This window comes from Symphalangus syndactylus, chromosome 18 (assembly GCF_028878055.3).
Source record: "Symphalangus syndactylus isolate Jambi chromosome 18, NHGRI_mSymSyn1-v2.1_pri, whole genome shotgun sequence".
NCBI lineage: Eukaryota > Metazoa > Chordata > Mammalia > Primates > Hylobatidae > Symphalangus > Symphalangus syndactylus.
Window position 1 is genome coordinate 69,622,451 of NC_072440.2, and position 12,647 is coordinate 69,635,097.

At 47.1% G+C, this 12,647-nt stretch overlaps 2 protein-coding genes across 6 annotated transcripts in view; one reads left to right on the forward strand and one right to left on the reverse strand.

The window, feature by feature from the left end:
• Positions 1–9,281, reverse strand: part of TIMP3 (TIMP metallopeptidase inhibitor 3) — a 62,274-nt gene extending 52,993 nt beyond the window's left edge. The window contains exon 1 of the mRNA XM_055254470.2: positions 8,846–9,281. Coding sequence (XP_055110445.1) covers positions 8,846–8,966 — 121 coding nt within the window. The 5' untranslated portion in view covers positions 8,967–9,281. The remainder of the gene's footprint in view (positions 1–8,845) is intronic.
• The window catches only part of SYN3 (synapsin III), a 566,138-nt gene that overhangs the window by 250,239 nt on the left and 303,252 nt on the right, over positions 1–12,647 (forward strand). The gene's annotated exons all lie outside the window — the stretch shown is intronic.

A 12,647-nucleotide genomic window follows, 5' to 3' on the forward strand; every position in this document is an offset into this window, starting at 1 on the left:
TCCAGGGCTCTGTTTTTCCACTAACTGAACTTTACCTTGGGCTCTCTGAGGCCAGATTGTACAGCTTTCCTTCCCTTCCCCACCCCCACAAAAAGCCAGGTGGCTGCAGGCCTGGAAACACTTAAAGTTTCTTGTCTCCAAGCCGTGAATGCCACCATTAGGTGATCGGATTTACATGAACATAAATCAGACTTGAGTGTTGGGTAGTGTGGACTGTCCCTTCTGTGACAGCAAAGCCATCCTGGCCATACAGATGGCCTCTAAATGGGTCAGGAAAGGTTCTCTGGGGCCCCTCTGAAGCTACAAACACTAATTTTTTAACAACTGAACAAAAAGACCTCGTAGTTCCACTGCAGCCTAGATAGACACCTGTGGGCCTCCTGTAAAACAGTATTTAGTAAGTCCCTTTAGCTAGAATCAATACTTTGTGTACCCTTGGGTGCCAGACATGAACATAGGAAAATATCTGAACCCATGTCACCTCCTCTGAAAGGATAGGGACCTCAACCAGGACACATTAGTTACCTGCTGTCTATCCCAGGCATGGTGGCAGCACTGTGGGTAGCAGGGAGAAGTGACAATGGCAGTAAATGCATGGGACCTGCCCACAGGGAGAAGAGATGCTAAGCTGGCATGAAACTAAAGCACCATTCTCAGGAGGGGCAAAGGACAGTGATATACCAAAGAAGCCAGCAGCTATTTTCGGCATATCAGTAAGCCAACCCAAATCCGACAATGCAATCATCCAGGAACCCATGGGAAAACTTCCCAGGCTTATGAAAACACCAACCGTCCTTGCTTTGGGCTGTAATTAATTAGTATATTAGCTGATTGTGTCAGAAGAATGACTGGCTAGTATCAGCAGTTCTAGTTATATTTTAATTTGTTTTTTAATGGAAAGTTAATCAACACTCAACACATGAAATTGTGACGGATAACTGTTCCAAACACAGAACTTATTGAAGGGAAAAATTAATAAAAAAAAATTCCTTAGTGTTGAAAAGGCTGGGAACCACTGAGACAGTTGAAAGGGCACTGGGTTAGGAGGTAAGGCTTGGTTATGTTAGGATCCCAGAACTGACTATACAATAATAAAATTTGGGGGCAGCAGGGAAGGCATGTCTGGAGAGGAAGAAAACCAAAGATAAGCAGACTGAGGGGGACCCCAGAAGTGGGGAGCCAAAGACTCATGTGGAGAGGTTGCAAAATGGGTAGAATCTTCCCAAGTCTAAAAAGTTGTAGCCCTTGGTCTATACGAGAGACTGATTGGAAACATGGGTTTTGGAGATCGACTAAGCAAGTGTAGGTTGCAAGTGGTGTGAGCTTGGGCAAGCCATTTGGCTTCCCTAGCCTGAGACAGCTCATCAGGCAGCTGGGATGACTGATATGCAAGTAAGGAGCTTGGTACAGTGCCTGGCACATAGTAAGGGCACCACACTTACTATGAAAATTACTATATTATGTTTGTGATCTCCTGCAGGGTTGGCATTTAGAAATCTCCACTTTCTTCTCTGGGAGGGTGCTAGGGTATCATGTCCACCAGAAGACAGGACTAGACTTATCAAGTAATGCAGAGAGCATAGTGGGTACTTCCCCTCTCAAGTGGGTTAGGTGCATCCCTCTGGGTGGGACACAGCCCTAAGTTCTCTCTCCCAGCCCAGGAATGATCCCCTCTGGGAGTTTCCCATGCAGCTTTGGAGAATTTGGCTTTTACTAGAGATGGTGTTTTTAAGCATGCTTGAAATATGGGCAAGGTTTATGACTGTTCGTCTGTACCAGTGCCAAGGAGTGATCAGGGAAAGGAACCAAAGGAGACCTAGAGAATGAGAAGTTAATGAGGAGTGTTCAAAACCCAGGGGGTGTCATGGGCCAAGAGCCAGAGAGACAGAGTATGAACAGCTGGAGCAGGACAGACCAGTGATGAGACTATGAGGTTGAGGTAAGCAGGGTCCACACTAGCCCTTGTAAAAGCCATTTGATGATACTTTATCCTAAGAGTCCACTGAAGAGCTTTCATCAGAACAGGAATTCTTTCCTAAACCAGCCCTTCTAGCTCCCATAATAATGAGACTCCAGTGTCCTTCTTGGCTGGGGTCCACCCAGCCTCCCTCTCAGCAGTCCATCCTCCTCCCTGTGACCATCCCACCGCTCTCACCCAAGTGCCATCCATATGCAACAAGAAGGGAGACAGATGAGTGAGTGCCCTTGCTGCCACCATGAGCCTGGCCAGTGGACAGCTTTGAGTCAGAAAGCAAAACCCTGTGTATGTGTGTTCAAAACACAGCCACATATACCTTTGAACCTGAGTCCATGTGAGTCCTCAAAGTCAAACAACTTGGTGTAATAAATGGTCCATTGCTTATTATGAAAGCAAAATAAATACATAAAACTATCTTCAACTGAATTACTCCAGCATGCAACAAGTCAAGGGTCACAGCTTTCCTGGCATTGCAGCCTTCCTCTCCCTGTGAAAATATTCCCATTAACTTGATCTTCGTGGCCCTAATTTTGCTCCCTTTCAAAGAGACAAAAAGAAGGAAAAAAAAAAAAAACTCAAAGTCAATAAACATTATAAATTGTTTTTCTATTTGAGAGAAGCATGGAAGTCTCTTAAGCACAGGGCTCTAATATTCCTCCATCCCCTCATGTTGCATATACGAAAAGAACTATGTGAACACAGCCACTGTGGAGGCCAAATTGGCAGGAGCTATTAAAATTGAAAATGCACATCATATAATTATAATAATATAAGAGTATGTAGTAGTATGTGTAATATGATATGGTATAATGTGATCAATAGTATAGTTGTTGAATATATTTTAGAGCCAGGGTGAAGGGGCTTAAATACAGGCTCTATTCCTTGCTAGCAGTATAACCTTAAGCAAGTTACCTCATTTTTCTAAGCCTCAGTTTCCCCAGCTGCAAAATGGAGATAACAATAGCACACTTCCCTTATAAAACAGAGAATTAAGTGAGTTAATATAAGTTAATGACTTAGAATAATGCCTGGCATATAGTAATCACTCTATACTTAGTAGCTGTTTAAAATTATAACCTCATGAAATACATAAAAGAAATATATATAATATATAAATATATGTAAATATAATATATATATTTATATATTATATATATTTTTATATAATATATTTATATATTATATATTTTATATAATATATATCTTATATTATATAATATATATCTTGTATTTATATATTATATATCTTATATTATATAAATATATAATAATATTTATTATAATATATTTATGTATAATATAATATAAAAATATAATATAATATAATATGTTGTAATATAAATATAATATATATAATAAATATATAATAAAATAAATATAATATAATATAATTATATAAATATATATTTATATTATATATTATATATATATTTATATATTTATATATTTATATATTATGTATTTATATATTATATAATATATATTTATATATTATATATTATATAATATATCTATATGTAAACATATATTTATATATATCTATATATAAACATATATTTATATATCTATATATATAAACACATATTTATATATCTATATATAAACACATATTTATATATCTATATATAAATATATATTTATATATATATCCTCCAAATCATCAATCCACAGTAATAAAAGGACTTGGTTTGTTTCACTGTGGCCCAGGGGGAAGTAAAGTTAATAGAGACAAGACATTTCGGTGCTCCAAGACTCTTCCCTTAAAGGTGGGGATGAGTTAGGGGTCCCCAGGGGGAGCTACCCAGTCTGCCAATGTGGTGGGAGGAAAGCCAGGGGGGCAGTCAGGAGACTGGGTCCCAGCTGGAGAAGGTGCTCCTCTGACAGTTCTATATATATATTAAGTAGAAAGATCTCTAGTATACATTGTTGAATGGGAAACAAGCAAAATACTGTATGTGGTATTATGTGGTATTCCACTATGTTTAATGTTCTACTATTCATGTTTCTAAGGGAAAAACTACTATAAATTTGCTATGGGTACCTATGTATGTAAATGTATAGGAAGAAAAGGATTTGGAGAAAGGACTAGAGTTAGAAAAAGTAATCAGAAAGGATTTTACTCTTCCCCGATTTTAGATAGATTATAGATAGATAGATAGATAGATAGACAGACAGACAGATAGATGGATGGATGATGAATGATAAATAGAAATGGATATATCGTAGATATACAGAGAGATACATACATGGACATAGAATGCATTCATATACTTGTAGCTTTTAAAATATAGGTAAAACAGGCCAAGATGGTACAAATTGTTATTCCCCTTGTATAAATAAGAAAACTAAAGCTCAAAGATAGCCCATATGTGCCTAGGCATACATAGCCAACAAGCCCCAGAGGAAGGAGTGGAGCTCAGATCTGCCCTCCCCATTGCCTTTCCACCACTCCACCCTGCCTCTCAAGGCCACCCAGGAGTTGACTACGACAAAAGGTAGAAGAAGGGGCCTCCTAGTCCATCCTGGCTGGAATGGTAAAAGCCAAGTGCGATGGAAAATCGTGTTGTTGTTTTTGTTTTTAATTAATGAACCTGTTGGAATGTGCCATTCAGCAGTGGAGCTGAATGGTTCCTGCTGTTCATGCAAAACAAACAAAAATCCCTCCACCCAAGCTACTTCTGTAGCCACTTTTCTAGCCTTATCTATCCAGGGACTGTGAAAGGGACACAGAACTGTCAGAGGGGCACCTTCTCCGGCTGGGACCCAGTCTCCTGACTCCCCCCTGGCTTTCCTCCTACCACACTGGCAGACTGGGTACCTCCCGCTGGGGAGCCCTAACTGATCCCACCTTTAAGGGAAGAGTCTTGAAGCCCTGAAATGGCTTGTCTCTATTAACCTTACTTCTCCTTGGGCCACAGTGAGACAAACCAAGTCCTTTTATTACTGTGGCTTGCTGGTTTCAAGGGTCTTTTCCAGATCTAATAGCCAAAGAACATTAGAATTTTCCTCTATGATACCCTAGAATAATAATAATCTCTCCCTCCCTAAAGATGATGTTTAATTAAAACCTCTGGCCATTTTGGCTGTCTTCATATTTTTAAAGAAAACCCAAATGTAGAAGAAAAGCATTCTTCAAATGTTAACCATCCATTCCATCTCCTGGTCGCCTTAGAATGTCATGTGTCAATGAAAGTTGAAACGTTTTTGAAGCATGGTATAACTGATAATACGTTTTAGCTTTATCATTTAGCAACTAGGTGGCCTTGGACAAGCACAGTCTCTTCAGCCTCAGTGTTTTCCATCTGAAAAATGGGTGCAATACCTACTCTTAAGGTTGCTGTGGGGGGTAGGGGGAGGGAGTGAAAGAGATGGCATTTGGGAAGTGCGTGCAACCAGGAGGGGCCTAAGAGATGTCTCTTCCCTCCTCCAGCTGGATAGCAGCTCTCCTGCTTCCCTGGTTCCCAAGACATCCACAGCCTGGGTCCCCCAGACTTGCCCTACCAAGTGCTGGCGCCTCTGCAAAGTCTGATTCCTTCTATTTTCCTTAAGTTGCAAAGCCCAGTGTTGAGGTGTAATTGTGTGTAAGATGGAGAGGGAATGCATCTGGTTTCTTTGAAAATGGCTTCTTTGCTAAAACAACAACCTCAGATCTGATACTGAAAGAATCTGCTGGCACTGGCCCCTGTCAAAACAATTTGGAGATATCCAGGGGCCATCCTCTGGGGCTGGCAGCCGGCCCCCCAGCTGAGCCTCACGCTCAAATTCCCAACAGGCTCAGAGGCAGGCCCCGAACACGCTCCATCCGACAGCCCCATTCCTCCCATGTAAAGGCGGCTGGAGAGAGGGAGAGAAGGGCTTGGCATTCTGAAGCAAAATTCTCTCTCTCTGCTGCACCCCCTCAGCCCTGCCAGCCACCTTTGCAGAAGCCACACATGCACACACACACACACGCACACACACACATTTTCAGAAAGCCCTTGGCACAGCCTAGCCCTTCCTGAACTGGACAGAGCTGCCAGAGCAGATCTGCCCCAGCCGAGGCCGTCTTCTTCATCCCCAGCCCCCTCCCATTCCTCTTCTAAAGTCAAGGTTTTGTCAGGAGTTTCAGGGGCAATGACTGGCCAGGGAGGGGGACCACAGACATCCTGCCTGCTGCCAAGTCCCTTTCTTTCCCCCACAGTGTGTCTTATAAGCCGGCATGTAGTTTATTCTTCTCCTAAACACTTCCATAGGGTGCAGGGCCTGGAGTTGCCATAGAAACACCTTTTAACTCCTCCTCCCCCAGAATGCCGTGCCAGGCCCTAGGACTTTGGGGAAAAAAGACAAAAAGAGACACCTGTGGATGAGCAGAGACAGGAGGAAAGGCCATTGGGCAGCCCCCCTGGAGAGGGCCGGGCCAGGCCTCCTGTGCCTTTTGCTAGGCCAACATGGCACCAAGCCATGAAGAGAAAACCACCATGATGGTTTTAAAAGAGGAAGTTGACGGGCTGATGTGAACACCTTTAGGGGGCTACAAAGTTGACTGGTGGGGTTGTGTGGGTCCCAAGGAATGGGGAGCTCCTTCATATTTTTTTGAGGGAGAGAATAGACAGAGTTTCAACCCAGACTGGAAACCAGAAAGGCTCTGAGCAAGGAAACTTGGGAGCCAAGTACTGGATGCCAGCAGGGTGCTGTGCAAGGCGAGGGAGGTCGACAGGCAAGCAGCTCACACCCACACCTCCCATTTTAAAAGCATTAGCTCATCCCTGCCACTAGTGCAGCTCACCAAACCCAGGCAGAACAATTTGGGATCCGTGCCAGAGCATCGAAGATTTTTCGTTTCTTTTTTTCTTTTTGATTCCACAATCTCCTGGTCTTTGGGTACTTCCTGGTAACTTAGCTTTTCTCTGAGAAATTTATGAAGAGGAGCGAGGGAGCTATTTCTTGTATCAATCCAGAGAAATTGTAAGAAACTTTCTGCATCGCTCAGACCCACCGCAGGAAACCTAAGCAGTAAGCAGACGGGAAGGCCCCCATTGGAAGCAGGATCTACTCATGCTTGTTTTCACTTTTCCATGGTCAATTTCTAGGGTAGAAACCCCAAAGCAAAGGGCAAGGGGGAAGAATAGGGACCTACTCCCACTACATACCAAAAAAACACGAGTAAAGCCACCCAGCCCATTTTCCAGCAGAAAAGGACTTGGGCTGCACCCCTGTACACCCTGATTCCACCTGCCAGCCTCCTGGCAGCATGTGTGTGCTCCTGCTGGGCAAAACCAGAACTCAGCCGCAGCAGCAACTCCCCACACTAATCAGGTGGGAATGTCACCAACTGGGATGAGGAGGGAAAGGGTAAGTGGAATGTGGGTGGAGGTGGTCATGGGAGCAGGGAGGAAAACCCTCCCCAGGCTTCAGGCTGCCCACAAGGATCTTTCTAAGCAATCCACAAACCCGGGGCCAGCTGGGTTCCCCCAGGAGAGGGGAGGATGTACCATGCAAGCCCCAGGGAGCCTCTTACAAGGGTGACATCAGGTCACACAAACACCCTCAGCTGCCAACTGCACTGACATTCTGGTCACCACACCCCCACTCTGACCTCTAGGCTCAGCGCAGCCCACCAGCAGTGCCCCTCCCGGCCCCTACTGCCTCCCCTGCCAAGCTCCTACCTCCTCCCCCTCCTCACCATAACACACTGGTAGAGTCCCTCACCCAAGACTCAGTGGAAAATTTCCTTCTCCTTTATGACTGTACTTAAAACACATACGCTCCATTCTTCACCTCTGAATTGACACAGGCAGAGGGCGGCAAGGCTGTCCCACCCCACCGCCCAGCCCAGCGCGCACACACACACACTCTCCCAGCAGAGCCACTGGACTTGCACGCTTTATGGGCTGGAAAGGAGGAGAGAGATGTTTCCCAGATGCCACTCCGCCTTTGGCCATCCAAACACAGTGTCCCAAACACTCCCAGACAAACCTCCCAGGATGCCCTCGGGGCCCTTCATACACACTAAGGAGTGGGAGGTCTACTCTTTACAGGGTCTCTCTACTCAAGACACTAAGTCCAGTCTGGAACTGTCACTGTGATGTGACCCTTGGCAGCGTTGTTCTTTTGGTGATAAATCTGTTTTCCACTGCCCATTCTCCCCCTCCCCACACACATTCAAGGGAAAAAAAAAATAACCTTGCTGTGAATTTTCACAGCTATGTGGTAAGTGACCCCTCGCACACCGCCACCTTCTGCTGGCTATCAACACTCTCAAACACAGTGCCTCCAGGGGGTGGGTCAACGCCACAGCTTTCTCCTCATTTTCCCCCTTAAATCCACCCAAACTTGGCAGTCCCAGAAGCTCGGTTAGCGCTTGACTGGGAAGCCTGCAGCTGGGTTGGGTCTCAGTGAGAAGAATGAATTTCATGGGTGCAGGAGATGATGCAGACTCTGAGTACTCCAAGTTTCTCCTGCAACTTTCCATGCACATGGCGGGCAACTTTCTTTTTTTTTAACTATTCAATTTCCCAGCACTTTAGTTAGCATTCCAAGTTTTGGGAACCCTTTCCTCACCCTTCTCTTCTAGCCCTTCCTCCGTTAGTAGTGAATGGGGACATTTTCCAGATGTCAAAAGGACTGGTAGGAACCTCACGCCCTAAGTTAGGAAAGCAAAGGCGGCCAGGGGCTCCCTCAGCCACTGTGAGTTTCCTCTGCAGGGCATCTTCCCCTCAGCTATGCCAGCGCCCCCGCCCAAGGACATCGAGTTTCTCCAGTCCGCCCCAACCACGTCTGCCCCTCTCCTGGGGCAGAGGAAAGGAGTGGGGCTCGCCCTGCCTCCGTAAGCAGCGCTGCAGTCCCGGCTGCAGCGTGGGGCTCGGGCGGGGCACCAGGAGCGCTTACCGATGTCGGAGTTGCAGAAGGCGTCCTGGGGGTGGCTGGGCGAGCATGTGCACGCCTCGGCGCCCCAGTCCCCCAGGCTCCAGCTGCCCAGGAGCACGATGAGCCCGAACCAAGGAGTCATTGCCGCTGCTGCCGCCGCTGCCGGGGCTGCTGCTCGCCTCTCCAAAGTTGCCGTGCGCGCCGCCGGCGGGGCTGCTGCAGCCCGAGCTCGCTCGCCCGCCGGGCCGTGCGGGGCAACTTTGGCTTCCGGCGCGCTGCCCTCCGAGTGCCCGGCGGGACGGGATGGGGCTCGGCGAGGCTACCTCGGCGCTGGCGCAGGACTCCGAGGGCGGCCTCCCGGCTAAGGAGCAGGAGCTGGAGGAGCAAGAGGAGGAGGAGAAGCCGTCTGAGCGCCGGTCGCCTGCCTGCTGCCCGCTCTGCGCCGCTGCCTGGGCGGCCGAGTGATATAGCGCTGGGCCCCCGGGGACCCCGCCTCGGGCTGTTGGGGCCCGCCCCCTCAGACCAATGGCAGAGCCGCATTACCTCATCGGCCCTCCAAAAAGGGGGCGGGGCCGGGGGCACGGGGCAACGGGGCGGGGCCGCCCCCGGACCGTTCAGATCCTTATAGGGAATAATGCCGCCGTGGGCACGCGAGTGGGTGGGCTGGGGCGCGCCTGGGGCCGGTGCTTGCCGCTAGGTCCTCGGAGCGGCGCCCTCGTGCCCCTTCTCGTCTGCGCTCTGGCCCCACGCCCACCTGGGCCACTGGGTGCCTCTGACCCAAACCAGAACCAACTACCATGCACCCACCCCAGTAGGACCCCTTCCACAGGTCAGGGGTGGCCATGTCCTAGAGACCTTGACTGTGCCTGTGGGAGAATGCTAACGGCTACCCCGCCGGTTTCTCTGGAGAGAGCAGGCACAGAGGAGAAAGACCCAAACACACTCTCTCTCTCTCTCTCTCTCTGTCTCTCGTTCTTACTCTCTGGGATGTGGGAAGCCATCTGCTGTTTGCAGCTGGCTATGATATATGATAGAAGACTGTTTTTCTGTGCTCCCCAGAGCAAACGGGGTTCTGTATTCATTCAGCAAACACGGTTCAGGATGCTGGGTTAAGCAACACAAAGCCCTTGCCCCCGTGGACATCCATGAATGCACAGGGTGATTTTCTGTGATGCTAGGGCTATGAAGAAAACCAGAGTTCCGGGTTGGACATGACTGGGGAGGGCGCTGCTGTCTCTGCGATAGCAAGGGAAGGGCTCCCTGAAGTGCCATCCTCGCTGAGAAGTGGACAAAGAGAAGGATCAGCTCTGGGGCAAGCCACAGGAGAGAGGTACCAGGCAGGGGGAACAGCAAGTGCAAAGGCCCTGGGCATGTTTGAAAGACAGAAAGTAGAAAGGCAAGAGGAAGTGGTTCCCCGCCCATGGCTGACAGGGCTCCACCCTTCAGCAAGGGATTTGGGGGTGAGCTGATCCAAAACTGTAGTAAAACCAGCAGAACGATCCAGGATCCTAGACGACTAGCTATAATAGATGATTGCAAAGAACTAACACAATTACTATCCTTATTATTGACATCTTGATGCTGCTTTGTATTTTTAAAAGCAGGATTCTGTACCTCACCTTATTATAGCTCTCACAATAATCTTTGTAGATAAGAAAAGCAAGCACAAGTATCACTCCCACTTTCCAGATGAGGAACCGGCACAGAAAGATGGGATGATTGGTGGCCAGCCAGGAACTCAAGTCACCCCTTTCCACTGCCCCTTCCCATCTGAAGAGAGACATGTATTTCCCTGAACGTCAGCAGCTGTTCCATCTAACTGCAAATGGCCATTTGCAGCTGGGATCTTCCATCTTTCTACACTTTTGTCTCTTTCCCTTTCTCTTCCACTTCATCCTGTTAGAAATGCCACAAGTTTGGAACAAATAGAAACAGGGAGAAATGCAAGTTCAGCTTCTTTCTCAGAACTCCTCTGTTTACATCTCAGACAAGTGACGTTGGGACAGCAGAGGTCGAAGAATTCGTGAGAGATGGTATTTCCAAGAACATTTTTGAAACTCCTTTTTCCCCTTTGAGCATTTTAGCCATAGGAAAGGGAAACCAGTTTCCACATCTTTTTGACTTGTCCCCTCCATCCAGCTTTAAAAACCCTCCCTGCCTTCACTCTAACTGTGGCCTAACTCGTAGAGATGTTTCTCTCAATGTTTTTCTAGCTCTGTTTTCATTGTTTTATGGGGTATGATTCTATTACTTCCCCAACCACAGTAGGAATACTTTGAGGCCTGGAATATTTAGCCACACTGCTTTTTAGCCCTCTGAGAACCAAATAGGGTCTCAGGAGACTGGAGAGCATGGGTGTGGCCAACAGCTGACTGAGTCCTGAGCAAAGAGTGCCCTGGAGGCCACTCTAAGGATCCAGGTTGAATGAGGGCATACGTGGTGGAATTTGAGAGATTCGCTTATCCCCACACCCCACATGACTTATTCCACAGTCATGTGGAAGGTTTTAGAAGACTTTCCAGACCAAATCCACTTTGGATAAGCATCTTACATGACAGAGGCCCTCTCTTCTCTTTCTTTTCACGTTTCAGTTTTGTCCAAAGTGCCGATATTTTCTCCAACGGAAGGCCTTGCCTGGAATATAAGTATCAAGTAGATAACTTCTGCTGAACTTCAAGCAGCAGTTCTCTCATAGAAAGCATCTGAAGCGTTTTATTCCACCAGCTACTTAATCATGAAAGCACAAGTGTAATCTGATCTTTTTTCCAGCTGAAAAGTAATGAAATTACCTTTTGGTTAATTTCTTCTCACTCCCTATCCTAAGCTGGTCCACGCAGTGTCTTGAAGTTCAGCGAATTCCAAGAGCTTTTCAGTTGGGATATTCTCTCTTATTCCTACCCTGAGTCAGTTCCCCTCTGCCCACCGTGTGAAGGCAGTTTCGTTCTCACTCTAAGGAAAAGAAACAGCAAACTCCATGAATCCTTGCGTAGGGGAGTCCTCCTGCTAGGGTCACCCCCTTCAGCAGGCACCCATCAGTCTGGATGTCATGGTGTTCATGAGCCTAATAATATGTAAGAATTGATTATTCAACATCACTTAATAAGCTATGTGGGGTGAACCTGAGGCTAGCGGTGAGAATGAAGATGCAGGCTGGATGCGGTGGCTCACGCCTGTAATTGCAGCACTTTGAGAGGCTGAGGTGGGTGGATCACGAGGTCAGGAGATCGAGACCATCCTGGCTAACATGGTGAAACCCCGTCTCTACTAGAAATATAAGAAATTAGCCAGGTGTGGTGGTGGGAGCCTGTAGTCCCAGCTACTCAGGAGGCTGAGGCAGGAGAATGGTGTGAACTAGGGAGGTGGAGCTTGCAGTGAGCCGAGGTCGCGCCACTGCACTCTAGCCTGGGTGACAGAGTGAGACTCCATCTCAAAAAAAAGGAATGAAGATGCAGGCTCTCCTGCTTTCTCTTGACAGCTAAGAACAATGATAGATTTATACATCTGGGAATAACTGAATAAGTTTCAAGATCTATCTGGCCTGTTTACACACCTACCAGGATGACCTGGTATTCTCTTTCCTGGAACTTTTCTAGGAAAGGTGAGTTCATATCCACCCTCTTTGTATCAAGTTATAGGATGCTAGAGTCTGTAGGAAGAGAAGTCATAGAAAGGACCTCAGAAACTACTCATCCTTGTTTTAAATGTGGGAAAAATAAGGTTCAGACAGGTGAAGGAACTTGCCCATTTGCAGGGCTCAGTCCTCCAAGCTGTAAGGTGTGGCCCATGCTTGTACTGTGGGCTTGGAAACCCCAGCCATTCACAG